The sequence below is a fragment of the Mustela nivalis genome (genome assembly GCF_964662115.1).
Source record: "Mustela nivalis genome assembly, chromosome: 11".
NCBI lineage: Eukaryota > Metazoa > Chordata > Mammalia > Carnivora > Mustelidae > Mustela > Mustela nivalis.
The window spans coordinates 104,607,538-104,631,767 of record NC_139030.1 but is presented as its reverse complement, the minus strand read 5'-3'; the positions used below and the strand labels follow the sequence as shown (position 1 = coordinate 104,631,767).

Sequence of the window (24,230 nt, the reverse complement as noted above, 5' to 3'; positions counted from 1 at the left end):
GCACTTAGAATTTGTGGGTAGATGGGAACAAGTCTTTCTATGTTCTTTAAAACGTAAAAACCCCCAAGACGGATAGTCCTGTGTTAACTGTCAGCTGCTCATGTCCCATCTCGGAATCCTGCCTGTGGCATTCGCCAGCGGCAGAGCCCGTGACAGCAGCTCTGCCTCTTTCCAGGCTGCCCATCTTTTGAGATTCATTTTGAGGATGACCTCCTGCAGAAAGTCTTCAGTGATCCCTCAACTGAAGATCAACACCTCCCTTTTGGGGCCCCCATGAAGCCCCACATAGAGCTCATTCCCCTCCGCGGGGGTCCCGTTTCCCTGCTCCCCGGGCTGAGCGCCTGAGCTCCCTGAGGATCTTATCTCCCGACCCCTGCATCGTGCATGTTAACTGGCAGAAGGTCCCCTTTCTAAATGCTGCTCAGGAAATATGTGAAGACTCAAATACTTTATGAAAAAGTGGTCATTTGGTTTCTATGATAATGTATTGATCTCCAGAACATGCATTAAAAAATAAAATTATAGCAAGTGAGCCAAGTCTTGGAAGCGAAATAAAAGGCTTCTTAGGTATTGTTACATCTATGATGTTCATCGATGGTTAGTATGACTCTTTTAAGCTTTAACTCTTCCTTCTCCTCCTCACAAAACTTACCCTTTAGGCACACCAGCTTATGATAACTGTACCTAGAGAATTTTATGTTAATTTGAGATATTAAAATGTCTCATATTACAGCCAAATGTAAAAATAATTCGCTTTTCCCCTTTCCCCTTTCTCCTGCTTTAGGAAAGGGGAAGATTATTCTTTTTTTTTTTTTTAAAGATTTAATTAATTTATTTGACAGACAGAGATCACAAGTAGGCAGAAAAGCAAGAGAGAGAGAGAGAGAGAGAAAGAGAGAGAGGAGGAAGCAGGCTCCCTGCTGAGCAGAGAGCCCAACGTGGGGCTCAATTCCAGGACCCTGGGATCATGAGCTGAGCCAAAGGCAGAGGCTTTAACCCACTGAGCCACCCAGGTGCCCCGGGGAAGATTATTCTTATAACAATATACCAAGAAAGGTGAAGATAGATACATTTGCCTGTTTTAAAATTAAAAACTTCTGTTAATCAAAAGACATCACAAAAAGAGTAAAAAGACAAGCCACAAAGTATTAGGGAAGATAATTTCAACACGTGTAACAAATAAAGGACTCATATCCAGTATATATATAAAAAAGTCTTATAAATAGAACTTCAATTGTAGGAGAAAGATTTAAATGGATTCTTTACAAAAGAAAAATCCAAGTGACCAATAAACATGAAAATATGTTCAATCTTAGTAGTAACTACGTAAATACGAATTAAAACCACACTGAGATCATACTGTATCCACACTAGGATGGCAAAATGTAAAAATCTGACAATATTTTTATTGGAGCAATAGGGACTTCCTATTCTGTGGTTAGGAGCACAAACTGCAATATTCCACTTGGAAAGAGTTTGGCATTTATCTAATAAAACTGAAGAAATGTCCTATGGCCCAGCAATTCCACTTCTAGATCTATACCCTTGAGAAGCTCATGGCCCCATATGCTAGGATCCCTGCTCCTGTCCAGGACAGCGCTGCTTGTCAGAACCGAGCGTTGGAGGCAACGCCATCACCAGTAAGCGGGGTGGATGAATAAATGGCTATAGGAAACAACAAGGGTACATCTCACAATGTTAAGTGAAAGAAACAACATGTTGAAGTATATTTTCTGTGTGTGTGTGTGTATACATATATGTATGCATATCAAAACCAGCATTGTTTAGGTATACGTACATGATCAAAGTCTTAGGCCAAGCACGTAAGTGATTATCCTAAAAACTGGGATGTTACCCCCGAGTGGAGAGAGTAGGAAATCCCCAGGGTGCTTCTAAGGCGCCAACAGCAGGTGGGCTGTCCAGTGGAAATGACATAAGTGGTTACAGTTACCCCCATTTGTGTTTTGGGTACTTCCTCCGTGTGTGTTGCGGACAGACGGTTTCAGGAGTGCGCGCGATGGTGACGTGCCGGAGAACGTTTGTAGTTTACCCGTGATACATATGCTCCCGCCCCTTTCACTTTTATCATCTGGCAAAAATCAGTCTTGAATTCTTTGGGTTTTAAATTAGAGGAGGTCTTTAGGAATTAATTCATCGGCCTGTGTTCACTTTTCCTTGAATGTATCTTGCACATTCCTGTTTTCTCTCGTTTGTTTGTTAATTTGTTTTTGCCTAAGGTTGCCAGAGAAAGGAAACAACTTGGGGTGCGCACACATCAACCTCCCGCCTTCTGCGCACGTGGCCGACGTCACTAACTGGTCATTGTGTTCCTTCTTGCTAAGCCTGGTTCTAGTCTCAGAATCCTTGGGTTTTAGAGTGTTAGAGGCAGCCACGAGATGAGTGCTGCTGCGGGAGGAGAAACTGAGTGATACATACTTAGCCCTGTCTGCCGCCGGTGTTCTCCTCTCCTCTGCGTTGGGGAGAGCTGTTCTTTCCGGAAGGTCTCCCTCAGACACCACAGTTTTCTTAGCCCAGTCCTCCTCCTTCACTGAAGTCCTCAAGCTTATCACCTGTCTTCTGCTCAACTCTTTCATTATCGCTTCCTCAAGAAGACTTTTTAGATTTTTTCCTCTAATTTCTTTTTAGATATTTTCCCTCCAAGTTCCCACATCCCCCATTAAATTTTTTTTTAAAGATTTTATTTATTTGAGAGAGAGAGAGAGAGAGGAGGAGCAGGGGAAGGAGCAGAGGGAGAGGGAGAAGCAGACTCCTTGTTGAGTGTAGAGCCAGGACCCTAAGATCCTGACCTGAGCCAAAGTCAGAGGCTTCACTGACTGAGCCAGGGGCACCATGTCCCCCTCCCCCCCTTTAAATTTTAATACTAAAGAGGGGTACCTGGGTGGCTCAGTTGGTGAAGTGTCTGACTTTGGCTCAGGTCAGGATCTCAGGGTCTTGGGAGGGAGCTCTGAGTCTGGCTCCTGGCTCAGCAGGGAGCCTGCTTGTCCCTCTGCCCCTCCCCTCCTGCTCATACTCTCCATCTCTCTCTAAAAATAAATAAATAAATAAAAATTTTAATACAAAAGATATGCTGTGTTTGTGCTTATGTTCTGTGACCTTTTAGAGGACCACAAACCACTGTAGTATCTTAAGATTTTTTTTCACCTCCTCCCACAACCAATGTTCACTGCCCCGGGGCAGTATCACTGCTCCTGAGAATACATGTTCTAGCCCTCCGCTGAGGGACCTGTCACAGACGGTTCTGTATTAGTTACTTGTCTGTCTGTTTAAAAATTTTTTTAATTTAACTTCAGTTTAGTTAACATACAGTGTATTATTAGATTCAGGGGTAGCTGCATTAGTTACTTGTAACTGTGTTGTGTCTCCAAGCCAATTATGAGAACACAGTCAGCCTCTAGAGTGGGTAAAATATTGCCTTGTACATACCAGGCCCTCAGTAGATATTTGAGTTGAACTTAAATAACATTTTAAAATAAAATGTGAAAATGTAGTTCGGTTTGAATACAGGTGAGCTGGTTCCAAATGAATAGCTTATCTGCAACTGCTTGGTCATTTATGAAATAAAAGCATTCATTGTTGGTTCCAAAATCCATTAGACTAGAGGAAACAGAATTGTTAGGTTAATTTATTTTTCTCACTAGTTTTGCATCATTTCATTCATTCATTAATTGCCATGTTTAATGTTTGCAACTCAGAGATAAATGAGTAAATTCTTGCTTTTAAAACAGGAAATAAAACTCACTTTTTAAAAAGCAAAATTATAAAACTCAATTTTAGCATGCAACTTTTTGTATCTATGTGCTTAGTCACAAAGTTCCTTTGCCCGATGACCCTGGTTTATTTCTCAGGGTCATACTCACGTTAGTGTGCTTGATACAAAACTAAAAAGAGCACTCCCACAATTCAGCTCCCCCCAACCTCTCTGCCTGACAAAATGTTGCAACTTCAAGTTCAGATGGGGAAGGGATAACTGGAAGGATCTGCAGGAGACGGACAGATTATTTAAAAAGACGCGGCCTTATCAAAATGCTGCTCACTGCACGATTACTATGAACTTAATTCTGAATTACAGCGTACTGTTTCTACAGAATTTAAATTGGAAGGGGAGAGAACTGCATTAAAACGGACCAGACATGAATCCCTAGCCTGTCCCTCGCCTGTCTATAAATACGCAGCCCCGGCTTTGGCTGCCACTTGAGGGTTGAGAGGAAATCACGGGGGCACTTAAGTGTCTCAAACGGCTACATAGACTTCTCGTGCTTCTGGGCTGTGGTGACCACAGGGCTGCCGAGAATGCAAGATGGAGGAGCCCCCCCCCCCCATCACAGAGAGAAGATAGTTTCCTCTTTTTGTTATTCAGATCTTGTTCCTAAGGACCAGACTTTTTTGTATTCTTGGAACAGTGTAACTTGATTCATGGTACCCAAAAGACCCTGCCTTTAAATTTTGTCTTCTAAGATAAAAACGAGGGTGTACACCTTTCTTCTGTTTTGTGTTTGCTTTCTCTCTCCATAAGGCTATAATTCAGTGTTCTGAAAGTACATCAGAATCACCTGGGGCTCTTGTTAAAATGCTCCCTCCCTCCTCCCTTTCCAGATTATTATTCAGGAAGAGGGGAGTGACCTTGCTGGTTTGAGGTAGCCAAACAGAGGGAACTTGGGCTCCTCTCGCATTTTATTCTGGTGATTATTTTAAATTCGGCAATATTAGCAGCTCATTGAGGTAATTTGATCCTCTACCAGATTTGCCCTAAGAGTTTAGTGTCAATTTTCATCTTGATTTCTGGAAAAGAAAAGAATTGGGCCCGTTTGTATAATTACATAGTGATAACAATTAAGAAGGGATTCTGGCAAGTTTTCACAGCTGACAACAAAAACCCCGGAATAATGTGGTGCTATCTGATTACCACATTACGAAGTTTCCATGGCAATGTCGCTTTAAACGTTGGTGGTGTGATATTGCCTAGGATAATGAAGCAACAACCTTAGTGTAAGGACACACTGGGAAAATACTTTTATGCAATCCAGTAACAATATAATTGAGTAATGAAAGAAATGGGAGGAAAATACCTTATGTATAGACCATTCAATTTATGGTTTAAGTGACAGAAGAGTGGGGAAAAGTTGAAATTGCTTAAGACACTACTGTTGTGTAAGAGGCAAAAACATTTAAAGAAGAAAATTTTTCTTGGCAATGGTTGGTTCTAAGTCATGTTTGCGGACATGTGGGCGCCCCCAAAAGATCGTTATGTCTATATCTTTCTCTCTCTCTCTTTTTAACATTTTATTTATTCATTTGACAGAGAGAGAGAGAGAGAGCACAAGCAGGTGGAGTGGCTGGCAGAGAGGGAGGGGGAAGCAGGCTCCCAGAAGAGCAGGAGGAGCCTGATGTGGGACTCGATCCCAGGACCCGGGATCATGACCTGAGCTCAAGGCAGTCGCTTAACCAACTGAGCCACCCTCGTGCCCTGTAAGTCTGCATCTTTATAGTGCTGTTATTTATTTCTGTTCCTTTATTTGGCTTGTAATCCTTAGGGCTGATTTGGCATAGAGTGAACTATGGGTATTTACATTTTCTGGAATATCCTGATTTAGGACAAATATCCTGATTAGGACAGGTGATCACCCTTGTGTAATTAGTATAATTAGCTTCAGTTTTTTCAGGATTTTGGCTCTGCTAAAGGATTGGTTTCCATAATATGGCTCTAACTTATTAGCCTGATTTGCAGAGCTTCTGGCATGGGTATTTGCAAGTATGGTCTTGCTGAATCATTATGGCAATCCAGTGAAGTTGATATTATTGTACCATTTTCCAGATGAGGAAAATGAGACTTAAGGAGGTTGGGTGACTTCCCAAGGTCCCATGGCTAGTTCACGGTGAAGCTGTAATTAAAATGAGCTGTTTTTAGTTCACAGCCTGGACCCTCCTAGTTTTAGAGACCAAAAAACTTTTCGGCTCCACCCTCTACCTTGACCAACATGAACTGTCTGTAGTATTGCTCTTTATGTTTAAAGATGGTATGGCTGACAGTGAGTACAACCTTTGTGCGTACTGAAGCAGCCAAGACAAGATGTGACTATGGCAGAGATGGCATATTTGGATAAGGCAGAGGATTAAGAGGTTTTACCAATCATCTTTATTACCAGATAATAACAATGAGCTTTCACTTTCATCCTAGGCCTTGCAGACACCTGAAAGGACCCAAGTTACAAAAAGTGAAGGAACAAAATAAATATCAGTATTACACGATGTTCCTTGCATATGGGAGAACAGTAGATGCTGTTGGTTCTAGTGTGCCTTGTTGCATAAGGGTGATTATTGTTAAAAAGTATTTTTCCAGAGTGCCTGGGTGGCTCAGTGGGTTAAAGCCTCTGCCTTCAGCTCAGGTCATGATCCCAGGGTCCTTGGATCGAGTTCCACATTGGGCTCTCTGCTCAGCAGGGAGCCTGCTCCAACGCCCCCCCCCCCCCGCCCCACCTGCCTCTCTGCCTACTTGTGATCTCTGTCTGTCAAATAAATAAAATCTTAAAAAAAAAAGTATTTTTCTACTATCTTTTACCCAGGGTAAATAGCAGATTCTAAGTGGGGATCTGCTAAGTGGGGATGCTTTTTTAATCTCATTACTAAGTGAAGATTCCACCTAAATTGGAAGTTTATCGTCTCCTTTTCACTGTTCTTGTACAATCTGCACTTGTTAAGGTACGTAAGCTTGACCTGCCTCAACCTGAATGCAAGCCTGGTTATGTACTAAATTCAAGCTTAACCAGCTTAACCAGGCACAGGCTCCTTCAAGACAGACACTATCTATAGCTTTCACGTCTTTTCATTAATTGATTGATTGATTTTTTTTTTTTTACTTTTAAAAAATTGTATGTATGTATGTATGTATGTATTTAAAGATCTTATTTATTTGAGAGAGAGGGAGAATGAGAGCAGGAGTGATGGGAGGAGCAGAGGGGGAAGCGGGAAGCGGGCTCCCTGCTGGCAGAGAGCCTGATGCGGGCTGGATCCCAGGACTCCGGGGTCATGACCTGAGCCGAAGGCAGACACTTAACTCACTGAGCCCCCTGCACCCTTAAAATCGTTTTTTTTTTTTTTTTTTTTTTAATCACGGAATAGATATGTATTCCTTGTAAGAAGTCAAATCACAGAAAACGTATAAGGACAAAGTAGTCCTGACCCCCATCCGTAATCCCAGGAGCTGACCATTTGCTAGAATTTGCTGTGTAGCTTTTTAGCCCTCACACACACCACTCCTTTCGATAGACATTGATATTGCGTCCAGTTTTTTACTATTACAAAGTTGTTAAATAGGTAGTCCTGCAACTAGCTTTTTTGCTACTTTAATTGCGCATGAGATGAGGCTTCACAAGGAGGGCCTGAGAGCCCTGCTCTGACCCCACGGTGCCTCAAGCGTCCGAAGGGGACAGAAGAAGCCGGGATGGCGGGGAGGTAGTGGTGCTACCTCTGCTTCAGAAACAACGTACAGCCACTCCTCATTCCAGCAAGCTGAGCCTTCTACTCAATGGGGACAGCCTGTGACCTTAAGGAGTTTGACGCGCTGGACAAGATGCTGCAGTCAACTGTGGCTCCAGGTTCCGCCACCCTCTCCCCTCACGTTCTGCTCGAGGGCTTTTCCTTCCCACCTTCAGTCTCAGTGCTGTCCTCATCCCCAAACCAACCGGAGGCAGGAGAGGCTGGAGGAGCTCCAGCCCGGCCTGGCAGGCTAGACCTAACCGCGCCCAATCGTCATCCATACCACTTTAAGAAAATATTTAAAAAGTTTTTAAGTAGGCTCCACTCCCAATATGGGGCTTGAACTCGGCCCCGAGATCAAGTCACACTCTCCTCTGACTGAGCCAGCCAGGCGTCCCACGAAAAACAGACTCATGAGAGCAGACTCCCTGAGTAAATGGAAAGGTGGTGATAAATATATTTTCCATTGAGGAAAAAGGAACATGAAAGGTTCAGAATTCAGAGTAATGAGCTCGATGACATCCTAAATTATATGCCTGTGAGAATCACCAAAAAGAGACGAGAAGGCCACATACACAAGTTTCTCGGAGGGGGGTGGGGAGTGGAATAGATCAATGCGTGGGCATGATTGTGCGGGGTAGAGAGGCAGGGACGGGGCAGGCGTTCCTCTCACTACCTTCCGCAAAATTCCTCTAAAGTTAAAGAGCTTCAGGGACTTGTGAAAATGCAGATTCACAGGTCTCACCCTCGAAGCTTCTGACTGTTCCACTGGGGTGGGCCTCCAGCGTTTGTCTGTGCATGGGCTCCCCAGGGGGCCCACACTGCTTGGTCTGGAAAACAAATCTTGAGAATTACCTCTGTACTGTGACCTGACAGGAACGTCCCAGGTTTAAAAAGTTGGGAAATAATGCGTCAGGGAGTTGTCACTCATCATCTGAGAACAGTTACCAACAGATCCCTGAGACGAAAAGCAGACCAATTGCTTATCTAACCTCTCCTTTCAAAGCCTGAGTATATTTACTCTGCATCAATCTTTGTCCCTCTCCCTGTCTGAAGAAGATGTGGTTTTATTATAAAGCCATGGCAATCACATGTTTTAAAGTTTGTGAGGAAGTTGGGATACCGGACGGGGCAAATCCTGGGCTGGAAAAACCAGAGAAGGCGGGAGGGTGGGTGAGAGTGAGAAAGGAGTTGCCACCTTTACCCTGACAGTTACTCAGTGCTGACCCGTGGGTGCCTGAGGCCGCTGAAGGGGAAGGCCCCTGGCACTGTGCTGTCCTCTGCAGGCAGCCATGCCCAGGCAGGGCCGGGCTGGCACTCAGTCATTTTCTGGAAGCCAAAGAAGGTAGAGGGAACATGGCTGAGTCTCTGGGACAGCAAAGCGCTTTATATAGACTTACTGGTTTCTGTCTTTCTCTCTCTTAAAAAAAGGTACGATTCAATTTATCCTTCCCAGGAAAGGAAAAGAAAGGTTGGTATTGGGGAAGTAATGGCATTTTGGTTCTCATGCGCGCACTTCATTTGAGCGCGAACAGCTAACAAGTCTGGCGGGGGTGGGGGGGCGGGGGGCGCTGAGCCACCTCACCGGAGGCGGGGGAGGCCGCAGTGCCTGTCCTTCTGCATCTGGGCCTCCCCGCCGGCCTGTGCTCCTGACGCTGGCTGTGCACTGTGGCGAGGGCACATTTGCACACACAATACCGAAGAGGACTAAGGGTCTACAGAGGGGGCCGAGTTGTTCTGTTTTGCTGATCGATGTCGACTCGCTCTGCACTCTAGCAAGAGCTGGCATCTTGAGTGGCCCTGAGCTGGGAGTCAGGCTCCACACCCCTGCCCGGTTCTGCCCTGTGAACTTGAGCTTGCCCGCGCCCCTGCCTGAAGGAGCTGTTGTAGCTCGTTCATCTACAGCTGGAGGGGATTAGATGAGCTGATCTCCAAGGTCCATGAAATCAGATCGGAAGTTCGGTGAAATACCTTTTGTAGACATGAAATAAGCATTCACTGAACTGAGTTCTCTAACAAATGAGCTATGTTTTAGGATTAAATGAGAGTCTGTAAGGATCCTTTGGCATTACCTGTCATGTCTTAGTACAGGTGTGGGCAACACTGTCGTCAGCAGCCATCCAAACTCAGCCAGAGTGTGCAGCAGGGGGCCGTAGTCCGCTTTGATTTCATAGCCCTGTGTGAAGAAGCGGAAGGGCTCACAGTCTTAACGGCAAAGACAACGCGCTGCACAGGGGATTGCCATGAAGGGAGGTGGGTGTGACGGGAAAGGGAGTTCACGCTCGGTGAACTGCGGTTTCACCAGCTGCACTCTTCCTGGGCTTCGTTTTCTGTTACCTGCTGCCTTCTAACCCTGAACCAAGGTAGAAACACTGGGGATCAGCGTGGAGAGAGGTTTCTATATGGTTCTCCAGAGTCTGCGCCTTCCTTTTGTCTTGTTCCCCTGGTCTTGTTCAGGCATCAGACTTTAAGGTATGGGGCTTGGGGATCTGCATTTTAAAAAGCTCCCTTTTCATTTGGATCCAAGTAGTTTATAGACCCCAGTTTTAGAAGCACTGGTCGAGGGATTGGGAAGGGAGGACAAGAGTAGGGGGTGGAGATGGGGAAGTGAAAGGTGAGTGGGGCTTAGATGCGGAGTCGACTCGGTTTCCTGCTTTTTACTCGTTTGAATTGATTTTTACTTGGAGCTTTACCTCTCTCCCCAAATCCTTTCCTCCCCCCTCAGTGGGATCTCTAGTTTCTTTGAAAATGAGCTATGCCTCTTTCTATGCCCTTAGAAGGCCAGAACTGCAACCACGAAAGAGCCTGTCAGTGAGGGCCTCATGCACACAACACGATATACCTGAATTCAGTCTGTACACCTCAAGGGCAGTCCATTCGGGGACATCTGAATTCAGAGTGCACAACATCAGCAGCAATGTCATCTCTGATTAGGAAGGACAATGCTGTGTGTACATATTTGGCCTGGCGAGAGAGAGAACACCTTTTGGATATTTTTGCCGTTGAAAGTCAATTCACAAGGTAAATAAAAAGCCAGTCGCATTGCTTGCTTGGAGATAAAATCGTAGTTATTGACTGAGTTTTTTTCAGTTTCAGCTGGTTGTCATGGCATGCGTCAAGAGAATCTTGGTGCCAGGGTACTTTGGGCTAGCATGGGAATCTACTGCTATCTAGATATAGGTAATTATTTTGCTGCCTTATAATGAAGTGGGACACTGAGTAAAGGAAATCGCCTTCTCACAAATGCGAACAAAGTTTAGTGATAGACTTGTGATGAAATTCTGAACCCTGCACAGACACGTCTTTGAAGGATGCTGCCTGGATTAGGCAACGAAGATTTTTATCATGTAAAACTAAATAAAAAAATAAAACTAAGTAAAAAATAAATAAAAAAGTAAAGCTAAATTGTCAGAAAACTGCAGTTTACCTCAATAACGGTCCATTGTTCTACTACGATGGCATCATTTCCTTTCCTAATGGAACCTGGAACTCCGGAACCTTCCTCTTCGTAGATGAAGAATCCTTCCAAAGATTTAGGCAGAGGGTCCCCTGTGAGGAAAAGGATACAGTTAAGAAGAGCTGCAAATACGGAGTGTCTCTTAAGATTATTTAAATCCTTAGATAACACTTTAGTAAGCAGAAATACAAATTAATAAGCTCTTGTTTTGGCTGAATCAACATCCTCCTCCTCTTTGAAGGTTATTATTATTATATTTTTTTGTGGGAAAGCTCAAGACAGCTCTACTGAATTAAAATCACACTGTAAATATGAAAACTAGGATAAGAAAACCAAGATAAAATAATATGGCACAATGGGAAGCAAGTGGATTTCCTTAGCCTAGAAAGCATCGGGAAATGACCTTCACCTTGAAATCAAATTTTGGTTTCCGGTCTGTATGTTTATGCGTATGAATTACACCATTAAGAGAGAAAACATAAAAAAATGTTAATTCTTGAAGTTACAGGTGCGATATTAAAACTAATGTGAGGTAAGACCACTTCAAAAACTGTAAACACAAAACAATTCTTCACCTCCATGATGCCTTAAAAAAATCATAAAAGAATGGTAACAGGAAAATCTCACACAGAAGTCATTGTCAAAAGCATTCCTGCTGGGAAGGAAGTTTTAAGGGAGGGCCTCTGACATTTTCTTGAATAGCTGACAATAACCAGCTGGGGAAAACTTAACTGATTTTATGGACGTTCTTTTGTGTCTTATTTTGCAATAGGAGACAATTTTCCCATGGTCACGTGCTGGTTAAACATTTTGGTTTTTTATACTGTACAATGTCACATCAAGGTCTCCCTGGTGGATTATCTAAATTATAACCTATAAAGTTTTCAAGTGATCTTTTATGTTTAAAGATAAAAAAGACAAACATAATTTCAATGTAATTTTTAGTCTTGGTTTTTATTAAGAGGCTGTGTACTTTAAGAGAAACTCTTTACTATTATTATTATTTACATTATTTACAGCTAGGGCGGAACATCATGAAGAATTTACATTGTTCAGGCTGGTTCCCAAAAACCCAGTAAAGTTTAATTTACTAGTTGGAATTAGTTTTCTGATTACAGCATATGTATATGTTCCACCTCCTTTAAATGTACTTGTCCACTGTCACCCCAAAGTGGCCAGGGGAAGTAAATCTTTCAGACTGTAAGTTTAGAGCATCATAACACCATCTATAAAACTATGTATGCTCCAAGTCCTTTTTTTAGAATGGGGGTATGAATTTTAGAAATAATTGTATGCTGTGATAATTGTGTAATTATAATCTGCCTCTTATTTACTTGGGGATTATATAATGTGAGAACCGTTGGGTTTGTGGCTCTGTGTCTATTTCCTTGTTCTCAGGATCTAAATTCCCCCCTCGCAGCTTTATTGAGATACAGCTGACATATAAAGAGATGTCTTATATCTTGAATGTTTGTATTCTGTTTGGCTGTACACGTGAGGTTAATGCACTTTACTATGTGGATATTATACTTAGGTCTCTCCCTCTCACTTTAGAGCTCCCAGAGCCCTGGCTGACTTTCTTGGGGCCCATGTCAATTCCCAGAGCCACTGACGAAGGATAATTACAGCAGAAAGTACTTAGATCACTTGAAAAATTCGCCCTAACAGAAGTGGTGGCAAGGCAGGGTGGCAGGGCCAGTCCCATGGAGAGTGACTGTTTGGGTGCTTGGTATGTTAGATCTTTCAGGTAATGGTGTGAGGTGATAATTCTGACCAGTTACTTAATAACTGTCCCGAACTGGGTCACTTCTCAACATTACACACCCCAGAGCTTCCCACCCAATATGCCTTGACTCACTGGTATGCAGAGAACCTGCTACAGGAGTGCCAAGATATAGGGCGCCCCCTCCCGCTCAGAAAAACGTTATCCTCTTCTACCTGTATGCTTCATATAATATGACCATTTTCTACGTGTACGTAATACGAAAAAGTTACAAGTCGTTGACCTGATGCAGTGCCGCTTAATTTTTTTTTAAAGCCAAATACCACCAATAGCAAAGGGAACTAGACCTTTGTCCTTGAGGATGGTCTCCAAGTACAGTTGGAAGTGTACTTCAAGTGTGGCAAGAATAATTCTTTCAACTCTAATGTTGTATCTTAAAATCCATGCAAATTTTGCATACTTTTCAAGTATGTTTTTATATGTAAAAAAGTGTGGTTCTCCATCTCCCCATCTTGACTAATACTGATATTCTAGGAAGAATTTTATCCTGTGAACCTTTGTAAGCCCTAGCACAAGGCTGCATACCCCCAGAGTACTTGAACCCTGTTTTGAGAAGCGCAAGCTTAAAGGATTCTCAGGGAACGGTTTACTCGTCTGGACAGATGTCCTGACACATTCATTTCAGCTATACGTGACACTGACATTTCTGTAAATGCGAGGAAAAGTAACCTTTTGGTTTAGTATTTTTGGTGCACGTGTCCTTTTTGGCCTGGACCATCTCTGAGGATTGGAGAGCACATATAGAAACTCTCATTTGGAGATTATTCATAAACATTCTGTCTCCAAAACAAATCTCAGCCTGTTAGTTTTTCTCCGTCTCTACCCTTATCTCTGTATGAGTCAATGCAACAGCCTCTTAATGGCACCCCCTTCCACTCCTGCCCTCCCTGATCCTCTTCCCAAAACGAGGCCAAAGAGGTTCTTTTAAAAATGCAGATCAGGGGACGCCCGGGTGGCTCAGTTGGTTGGACGACCGCCTTCGGCTCAGGTCGTGATCCTGGAGTCCCGGGATCGAGTCCCGCATTGGGCTCCCAGCTCCACGGGGAGTCTGCTTCTCTTTCTGACCTTCTCCTCGCTCATGCTCTCTCTCACTGTCTCTCTCTCAAATAAATAAATAAAATCTTAGAAAAGAAATGCAGATCAGGTCATCAGTCCCTCTTTAAATCTTCAGCGAATGACTTGGAATAAAAATCCTGGTAGGATGACAAAAAAAGGAAAAAAAAATCAATCCCGGCAGGATGGCTCATCGGCTAAGAGCCCGCACTCCAGCTCGATGCCCCGGTGCCTCACCGTCTCGTGGCGTGAGCATGGGCACATTTTTATTTACTATTTCTGTGCCTCAGCTTCCTCATCTATAAAAGGGAAACAATCATGCCAACCTCATAGGGTTGCCGTGGGGGTTAAATGAGTTAAAAACTGTAAAGTGCTTAGAACGGTGTTTATAACAATAAGTATTTATGCTTATAACAACAAGTACAAATCCAGGTCAGCCCTTGCTGCGTTACATCAAGACCAGCTGCCGCTCTCCTCGCGTCCCTTGCCGGGAGCCGGTCTCTCTTCACACCCTGCTCCAGCGACACACACACTTTCCCTGATCCTCTGACTGCCCTGGGGTTTCTGAACCTCTGGGGGTGTTTCTTCTGCCTACAACGGCCTGTCTCTGGCTCCCGAATGCCGGCTTTCCGGTCTCGGTGCGACTGTGACTCGTCAGGCGGGGCCTCTTGACCCCCTCCTTGCCATATGACGTTGGGGGCTGTCGCCACGCTTCTCAGTTTTGAAACCAGACACGCACGCTTCCACACCGTTGCTGCCCGACGGCCTTATGCCCAGGGCCAGCTTCCTGAGAGTAGGGAAGATGTCCGGTTTGCTCATCCTCGTAACCAAGTGCCTGGGTGCACGTGACGTGAATTAGCACATGGTGCTTTGTGAGCACTCTACCCCCCCTCATCCTCGGACGGCTTGTCTGCTAGCTCCACACACGCGGTTTTATAGGGGTGAAGAGATCGAAATGAATTTAAGCCTAAACATTCCTAAAAAATAAAAATGTAGCCTTAAAATGTGAGTGTACTCAAGGTGGGGAGAGACTATTCTCTGACAATGATGGGGGCATTTATAGGCTAGTAAAGTAGGAGGACCCGTGTGTGTGTGTGTGTGTGTGTGTGTGTGTTTTATACCAGCTGGCCAAGCTGCTCATCTCAGCCCGTGCCCACTGCCCACTGAATCTCTGCACATTCTGGTAAAATAAAGTGCTTTGTCTTCATCGGCTCATCTGGGGAAGCCTGTTGTAGGCTCTCCTGGGACCCTTTGGGGTTTTTGGCCTCCAGTGCTTCTGCAGTGATTCCAGCAGAGGACCAGTTTGGTGAGGGCCTGGCAGTGCCGGAGAAGGTCAGATAGAGGAGGCCGCCGCGGCGGGAAGCCTCAGGCTGTAAGAACAGCGAGCGGCCACGGCGTGCCTCTCCCGGGGAGCTTTTCGAAGCAGAAAAGGCTTTGAGGGTGCGTGGGAAAGGACGCTGAAGAAGAATTCACAGACCTCACGACCCCTCCACCGTGACCCCACCAAAGGAGAAAACGTTTTAAAAAGTTGTTCCTCCTCTCCCTGTCTCTAGAGGAAGGTATTTTATAAAACGAGATTTGTGCAGGAATGCATTTAGATGTCAGTGCACCGTCTGGGTTTGTCCGTCTATTCCTCGTGACAGGCTGACTTCTGACAGTGTTCTGGAAGAGGATGGAAGCGAGACAAAACCAAACGCACATTGTGTGCCCCGTGCTCTGTCAGGCCTCGCACAGCCCAGAACAAAGCAACCGATTCAGCCCCGCTTCCGCTGACTTGCTTCTCGCAGTGACACAGGCGCGGGTCACAGGTCCCCGCCGCGGCTTGCCTGCGCTGGTCGGGCAGTCCCGCGTGACACACCCACTCGCCGGACCCCACCCCCCGCGGGGGCTCGTTAGGGCCTTGGCACAGCGCTCCGTGTGCGACGGCTCAGGGGCCGCTCCCAGCTGCGGGGCCGGAGAGCCTCTCCCCGGCTCTACCAGCGCCCGAGGCTTTGCGAACAAAAGGCCTCCGGAGCCTCCGGCTGGCAACTGCTGGGGCTAATTTTATTTTCACCAGGCGAGGCCCAAGGCCGGCAGGCCTGAAAGGGATTTTGAAAGGAGTAGTTTTCGTTCTTCCTTCAGCAGTTAGTCACGAACCAAAATTTGAAATGGCTCCAACTTAGACTTTCTGGAAGGAAGAGAAGGAGAAAGAGAAGAAAGGGAGCTACAGAAGCGTACACCGACCTCCAAGCCGGCGGCCCTGGGGCTGTGACAGCCCTCCGGAGCCGTGGGCGGGGGAAGGGACCGCAGAGAGCCAGCTCCGGCCGGGGCCGGGACTGTGGAGTCACTTCCTACACCCTATGTCTTACTAAATTTTCACAGCAGTAAAGGAGGGCATATTTTTATTTGCCTTTCAGGAAAATGTGGCTCCATAAGCTCCCTAACTTCTCCAGATCACCCACTCCTAAGTTGAGGACATAACATTAAAACCCTGGGCTTATCCGCTCTTCTTACTAGATTTTGGTGCGTCCATAAAAGTTTATAATAACCCCAAATACTAAGGAATATCTATTGAGTACAGCTGTGGGCTCTGTGTTATGGGCCATAATTTCTGGGTGTTCCAGTGGCCTAGATCCTTAGTCTTGGTTTCTAGTTAAAAGAACCTATTGGACCATGATTCTTTTTTTTTTTTTTTTAAAGATTTTATTTGTTTATTTGGCAGAGATCACAAGTAAGCAGAGAGGCAGGCAGAGAGAGGGGGGGAAGCAGCTTCCCCACTGAGCAGAGAGCTCGATGTGGGGCTCGATCCTAGGACCCTGAGATCATGACCTGAGCCATAGGCAGAGGTTTAATCCACTGAGCCACCCAGGCGCCCCTGGACCATGATTCTTGATAATTTTAGATAATTACCCAAAACCTTTAGTTCTTTTTTTTTTTTTATTATTCCATTTAACATATGTTGTATTATTTGTTTCAGTGGTACAGGTCTGTGATTCATCAGTCTTACACAATTCATAACCCTCACCATAGCACATACCCCCCGCATGTCCATCCCAAAGTCTTTAGTTCTGTTAGTTAAGGTATCCCTGGTTTACTGATAGCTAACTTTCTTTTTTTTTAAATTAAAAAAAAAAAAGTCTTTATTTAAATTCTACTTAGTTAAACATATACTCTAATATTGGCTTCAGGAGTAGAATTTTGTGATTTATCACTTACATATAACACCCAGTGCTCATAACAAGTGCCTCCTTTTTAAAAAAATTTTTAAAAGATTTTATTTATTTGACAGAGATCACAGGTAGACAAGAGGCAAACAGAGAGAGAGAGAGGAGGAAGCAAGTTCCCTGCTGAGCTAAGAGCCCGATGCGGGACTCGATCCCAGGACCCTGAGATCATGACCTGAGCCAAAGGCAGAGGCTTAACCCACTGAGCCACCCAGGCGCCCCAACAAGTGCCTCCTTAATACTCATCACCCATTTAGACCATTCCTGCCCTCCTCTCCTCCAACAACCCTCAGTTTGCTCTCTGTAGTTGAGTGTCTCATGGGGCACCTGGGTGGCTCAGCTCGTTAAGCGTCTGCCTTCTGCTCAGGTCATGATCCCAGGTTCCTGGGACTGAGCCCCATGTCTGGTTCTTTGATCAGTGGGGAGTCTGCCTCTCCCTCTCTCTCAGCATCCCCAATCCCGGCTCATGCTCTCTCTCAAATAAACAAATAAAATCTTTTTAAAAAAGTCTCTTAAAGGGGCATCTGGGTGGCTCAGTGGGTTAAAGCCTCTGCCTTCGGCTCAGGTCATGATCCCAGGGTGCTGGGATCGAGCCCCGCATCGGGCTCTCGGGAGCCTGCTTCCTCCTCTCTCTCTGCCTGCCTCTCTGCCTACTTGTGATCTCTCTTTGTCAAATAAATAAACAAAATCTTAAAAAAAAACTGTCTTATGATTTGCCTCCCCCCACTTTTTTACTTCTTACCCTATGGTTCATCTGTTGCGTTTCTTCCACTTATGAGTGAAATCATATGGCATTTGTCTTTCCCTGACTTATTTTTCTTAGCATAATACACTCTAGCTCCATCTGACAGTGTTGCAAAAGGAAAGATTTCATTCTTTTTGCTGGGTAAGTAATATTTAATTGTGTGTATGCATGTGTATATATACACAAACATACATACATCTTTATTCATTCATCAGTTGATGGACTTTTCGGCTTTTTCTTTAATTTGGCTATTGTTGATAGTGCTGCTATAAACATTGGGGTGCATGTGTCCCTTCAAACAGTATTTTGAATTCTTTGGGAAATACCTAGTAGTGCAATTGCGGGATCGTAGTATAGTTCTATTTTTAACTTTTTGTGGAAACTCCATACTGAATGATGGTCTTTTTTTTTTTTTATTTTTAAAGGATTCTATTTAATATTTGACAGAGAGAGACACAGTGAGGAAAGGAACACAAGAAGGGGGAGTGGGAGAGGGAGAAGCAGGCTACCTGCCAAGCAGGGAACCTGACATGGGGCTGTATCCCAGGACCCTAGGATCATGACCCGAGTCGAAGGCAGACTCTTAATGACTGAGCCACCCAGGTGACCCCGGAATGGTAGTCTGATTTAATGATAGTAAGGTATATTGAGATCTCATCTTATTTGCTTTTTTTTTCTTTCCTCTAACCTCAATGAGGTAATTAATTACCCTGGTTTTCATAGCCTTCATCCTTCCTAACTTATTTTTCAAATCTCCTAACCATGAATTTTTCTTTTCTTTTACCACCAATCTCTTTTTCAAAATAGTCTCTCTAGAAAGAAATTTTTGGAAAGATTTGTTTGTTTTTGTGCTAGACATGAATGATTACATGTTCCATTGCAACTAAGAGGAAGGCTAGGGGAAGTTGAAAGATAAAAGGGGGCAGAAATAAGTAGAGTCAATATCATTTTTGAACCAAAGGTTATTTTCTATACAAGTTATAGAGTCAGATATAGACTAGAATACATGGTAGATAGTGTCCAAATTTGAGACAGTGTGTAAGTTTGGATAGTAACTGTCAAATGCAATTACAATCCTCCTAAATGGGCTGTTATAACACATCTTATTTGGAAAATCCTAGTCAATCATACAGTTTTGTCTATTCCTGACAGTTACATCCCAACAGCAAACATTCCACTATAATTCTACCACATATGATGGTTAAGCTTGCATCTGTCTATCTATCATCTATCTATCTATCTGCTATCTATCATCACAATCTCTTTATTATGATTCACAGCGGGAATCTGTGCCCAGTCTCTGGGAGCATCTTCAGGAGAGAAGGCAGAGCCCTGGGGAGGAGTATGCAGCTGTGGTGATGGGAAAACAGGGCTTGAAGATGTTCCCCTCAGCTTACTGTCAAGTTACCTTCTACAGAAAAGAACATAGGAAAGGCACAAGGGACCAGAGGACATTGGATCCTCCAGGTTCTTAGTGTTCCCAGAGCCCCGCTCACAAGCCTGTGCTTGGCTGGGAGACAGGTCATAGGCCATCTCTTCAAGGAGGCTGAGCTTGAAGACCTTTGTTTCACAGGGATGTGGAAAGGGCTTGCTGTGTACACCTTGCTGTTCTCATTTATGGTCATGACAACCCGTGCTATACAAACTGGAACATGATTGGGCTTCTTAGTCACTGGCCCTGACCAGATGTGACACACTGTCCAAAATCTGGGTCATCAGGACCTGTGGCTCAGAGGGAAGAAGGTTTTCCTTAGTGCTTTTTGGGTCTAGTGGAAATTCGGTCACCTCTTTATTTTCTTTCCTTTCAAGGTTGCCAAAAGCAGTGGCAATAGGAAAGCATGATGGTTAAACTTTTAAATTAGAGCTACATGGCTGTGTCATAATTGCAATCTAATTCCTAATGATTAATACCTGTCCTTTTAGCCACAGATTTTGAAAGACAAAAACATTTCCACCAGCTCTGACACAGATCAAATTCTTTAGTTATGAATATATAATAATATATAACTTACCTTTAGATGTTTCCCAGCATACAAAAGAATCAATTAAAGACAAGCCTTGCTTATAATAAAATGTAGTTAATTCCAGCCAATCAGCATCAAGCGTACTAATGACAGATCCTTTTCTTGTTACTTTCATTGACAGGACGCCTTCCTGATAGGTCCAACAGGTTGATTCATCATCAAAAACATTGAATACTATATACAATTTGTTATCTGGGGATAGATGTTCAGAAAAAAGAAAAAATATTTATTCATTTATTAAAAAGTTTCCTAAAATTTTCTTTTATTACTCATGTATTTCAAGCAAACAGATAAGTATAGAGAATTAATAAAATTACGTACCACTCAGCTTTATTAAATGTTAACCTTATGCCATGTTTCCTTTAGACTTTTTTCCAGGAAATGAGAAATGAATGTAGTTGAGGCTCACTTTGTTATCTTCCCTAATCCAATTCTCCAGAAGGAGCTACTATAATGATTTGGTGTTTATTATTCTCATTCAAACTTTTACTCTCTTTTTTTTTTTTTTTAAGATTTTATTCATTTATTTATTTGACAGAGAGAAATCACAAGTAGATGGAGAGGCAGGCAGAGAGAGAGGGAAGCAGGCTCCCCGCTGAGCAGAGAGCCCGACGCGGGACTCGATCCCAGGACCCTGGGATCATGACCTGAGCCGAAGGCAGCGGCTTAACCCACTGAGCCACCCAGGCGCCCCAAACTTTTACTCTCTTAATGCACATTTATGTACCTATTAATATATATCATGTTTTGCAGTTTAAAAAAACATTTAAAGCAGTATGATATTGTATATATGCATCTATTAATGGTCTTTTTTTTTTTTTTAAAGCTTGTTTGTCAGTCAGGGATTTTATTTTTATTTTTTTAATTTTTTAAAAGATTTTTATTTATTTACTTGACAACAGAAAGAGATCACAAGTAGGCAGAGAGGCAGGCAGAGAGAAAGGGGGGGGGAAGCAGCTGAGCAGAGAGCTGGATGCGGGGCTCGATCCCAGGACCCTGAGATCATGACCTGAGCTGAGGGCAGAGGCTTAACCCTCTGAGCCACCCACTCACCCTATAAACTGATTTTTTAAAAAAGATTTTATTTATTTATTTGTCAGAGAGAAAAGTCACAAGTAGGCAGAGAGGCAGACAGGGAAGGAGGGGAAAGTGAGCTCCCTGCTGAGCAGAGAGCCTGATGTGGGGCTCGATCCCAGGACCCCGAGATCATGACCTGAGCCAAAGGCAGAGGCTTAACCAACTGAGCCACGCAGGCAGCCTAGAAATTGATTTTTTAGAAAGATTTTATATATTATTTGAGAGAGAGAGAGCAAAGTCTTGTGGGGGGAGAGAAGAGAGAGAGGGAGAAGCAGACTCCCCACTGAGTAGGGATCCCAAGGAGGGGAGATGGGGGGAGGGGGCCTCTATCCCAGGAACCCAGATCATGACCTGAGCCAAAGGCAGACACTTAATCAATTGAGCCACCCAGATGCCACTATAAATTGATTTTTTTAATGCTTGAAGTGGAATTAATACATATAGACCTTATTCATTTAGTTAAACTGCAGTTTATTATTCTCGTTGATGTATTGTTTCCAAAATTTTGTTATCGTAAACATTATGCATGCCTCTCATGTAAGAGTGACTCTAGAATACTTATTTAGACACTGAACTGCTGGGTCATACCTTCTAGTTTTCCATAAGCTGACAAATTCTTTTTTTTTTTTTTTTTTTAAAGATTTTATTTATTGGTTTGACAGACAGAGATCACAAGTAGGCAGAGAGGCAGGCAGAGAGAGAGAGAAAAAGAAGCAGGCTCCCCACTGAGTAGAGAGCCTGATGCGGGGCTCGATCCCAGGACCCTGAGATCGTGACCTGAGCCGAAGGCAGAGGCTTAACCCATTGAGCCACCCAGGCGCCCTATAAATTGACATATTCTTAATTTGGGGAGTGGTCTATGGACCCACCTATATGGTTATGTTTTGGAAGACCAATGCCACTTGTATTGCAAAAGTACTTGGAGGTATGTATGTCATGTGCATTTAAAAAAAAACATTAAATTAAATTAATTTAATTAATTAGTTTAGAGAGTGCTCAAGTAGGGGAAAGGGGCAGGGGGAGAGAAAGAGAGAGAGAAACTCCAGCAGACTCCACTCAGAGTGTGGAGTCAGATTCAAGACTCGATCTCATGACCATGAGATCATGACCTGAGCCCAAAGCAAGAGTCGGATGCCCAGTGAACTGAGCCACTCAGGTGTACCCATGTACATTTTTCTGGACTGAGTCTCCATGGGCTTCAGCAGATTCTCCAAGAGGCCTTTTGTGTGTGTCTCCCTCAAACTCGTGTTGCCACCATCCTACCCTGCACACAAAGTTAAGAAATACTGCCATAGACAAATTATTAAGAAGTATATGATTTAAACTATTTAGAAAGTGGAGCCTAGGGACTCCTGGGTGGCTCAGTTGATTAAGCATCTGACTCTTGATTTCAGCTCAGGTAGTGGTCTCAGAGTTGTGAGACCAAGCCCTGGGTTGGGCTCTGCACTGGGCATGGAGCCTGCTTAAGATTTCCTCTCTGTTCCTCCACGCACCCTCTGAAAATTTAAAAAAAAATTAAAAAAAGAAAGTAGAAACCAGGGGCGCCTGGGTGGCTCAGTGGGTTAAGCCTCTGTCGTCTTCAGCTCAGGTTATGATCCCAGGGTCCTGGGATCGAGCCCCACATCGAGCTCTTTGCTCAGCAGGAACCTGCTTCCTCCTTTCTCTCTCTGCCTGCCTCTCTGCCTACTGTGATCTCTGTCCGTCTGTCAAATAAATAAATAAAATCTTAAAAAAAAGGAAAGTAGAAACTAAAGATGGATAATTTAATTAAATTGGTAGCATATTGGATTTAGAACTTAAAAGGACTGGAATAAACACCTGATGTTGTCGAAGTTAGGATGGGAACCAGCAGGACTTTAAAGGTAGCGTTGTATGGAAGATAGAAAATAGGTCTCTGGCCATACCTCCAACAACTCTTTTGTTCCTAAAATGTTTACACTGCAGGAAAATCGGGATGCTTGTTAGCTAGGGAGCTGGGGGGAAAAATGGGAGGGTGGTGGTGGTGAGGAGAGGTGAGATGAATTAGAAAATGCTTCTGGTTCATTCTTAAAAAGATGGTGCTGATCATGGTCAAGTGGGTCTCTGCCATCCTCAGAATGTTGAGTACATCTCACTACAACCTGGAAGGCCGGTGTATGTGTGCGTGCTGTGTTACACCAGAGTGTGCAGTTTCAGCCCTGGCACAGATCAAAGGATCAGTCAACAACAGTTAACTTAATACAGAACTGATTCTGCGGCAGGCACTGGACTAAGTGTCTTATCTTTAGCAACTTCTCACAACAACCCCCTTTCTATGAAGAAATTGAGGCAGTCTGACTCCAGAGCTCTTAATTCTAAGGTATGTATTGTCTTTGACTTTCTCTAGTAGTGCCTTTTAAAGCATGCCTGCGAAGGTAGCAGAAAACTCTGAGCAGGCCAAAATACATGAAAAAGAAGTCTCAGTTTTTTGGAAGACTTGCCAGTTGGCAAAGTAGAAGAAGACTAATGTTTAAGGTTATTTTAGGATGCAGGCACTATTGTTATATTAATCGTTTCATCATGAATTGCATTTTCTTATTCTAATTGATGATCAAAGAAAGCCAATTAACTTCAAAGGCAAAAACTATCCATGAAATGGGAAAAGCCAAAACTAAAATTCTCACACACTGTTTTTAAAAACAAACATAAGTCAGAACAGCTTTCTATATTTATAGAATCACTTTCTGTATACACACACAGCCTCCATTTTATACAGGAGTTGGTGAATGACTAAATGGAAACCAATTTTCAAAACAAAACTTCCTTATGTGGATGGCATTGTATGACCATGCCACGGACAGCTGTTTGAAAAACTGCCCTATCTTATTTTTGGCTATAATAATTTCAAAAAATTTCAAGACAAGTTTATATTAGTTTATTCAGTGTTTATAATCTTTAGAAATTTACTTTGCCTCACATTTCTAAAAAACTTGAAAAATGTATTTTTGCCAAATTTAAACTATTGCACTATTTCTACTTCTCTTGTCTATTACCTTCTCCCCTTCTGGATTTAGAGTAACTGGGGCTGCCATCTCGGTCCATTTGACACTGTCCACTTTCATGATGAGGTTCTTCCTCAATTCCACTCTCAGATGACTGCCCACTCAATGTTCCTTCATTCCAACTTTTACAGTTTTCCTCTGAAGTGTGTCTCACAGACAGTGTTGATTCTGTATCTCCATCATGGTTGGTTCCGTTGCAGAATTTAAGTGGTGGGTAAGGCTGTGATAGGAATCCAACAAATTTCATTCCTCTCTTAGCAGCTATATTAATCTGAAAAGAGATTATAGAACAAAATGTAAAATTCATTTACATTGGTAACTTCATCAGTTAGCCTATAGGCTTATTAAGGAAATCCATAAAAAGAAGTAAATTG

At 43.5% G+C, this 24,230-nt stretch overlaps 1 protein-coding gene and 2 long non-coding RNA genes across 3 annotated transcripts in view; 2 read left to right on the top strand and 1 right to left on the bottom strand.

Moving 5' to 3' along the window:
* RFTN2 (raftlin family member 2) overlaps positions 1 to 24,230 on the bottom strand; it is a 69,977-nt gene that overhangs the window by 19,728 nt on the left and 26,019 nt on the right. Inside the window, exons 4-7 of the mRNA XM_082689051.1 lie at positions 23,848 to 24,127; positions 19,748 to 19,951; positions 10,922 to 11,043; positions 9,567 to 9,670 (exon numbers count right to left, since the gene is read on the bottom strand). Of these exons, the coding sequence (XP_082545177.1) occupies positions 9,567 to 9,670; positions 10,922 to 11,043; positions 19,748 to 19,951; positions 23,848 to 24,127 (710 nt within the window). The remainder of the gene's footprint in view (positions 1 to 9,566; positions 9,671 to 10,921; positions 11,044 to 19,747; positions 19,952 to 23,847; positions 24,128 to 24,230) is intronic.
* Positions 2,948 to 24,230, top strand: part of LOC309843530 — a 30,977-nt gene continuing 9,694 nt past the window's right edge. Inside the window, exon 1 of the long non-coding RNA XR_014300185.1 lies at positions 2,948 to 5,487. This is a non-coding gene — a long non-coding RNA (uncharacterized lncRNA). The remainder of the gene's footprint in view (positions 5,488 to 24,230) is intronic.
* On the top strand, positions 9,756 to 10,899 carry LOC309843536. Its single transcript, XR_014300192.1, has 2 exons — positions 9,756 to 10,515; positions 10,585 to 10,899. It is a non-coding gene; the product is annotated as an uncharacterized lncRNA (long non-coding RNA).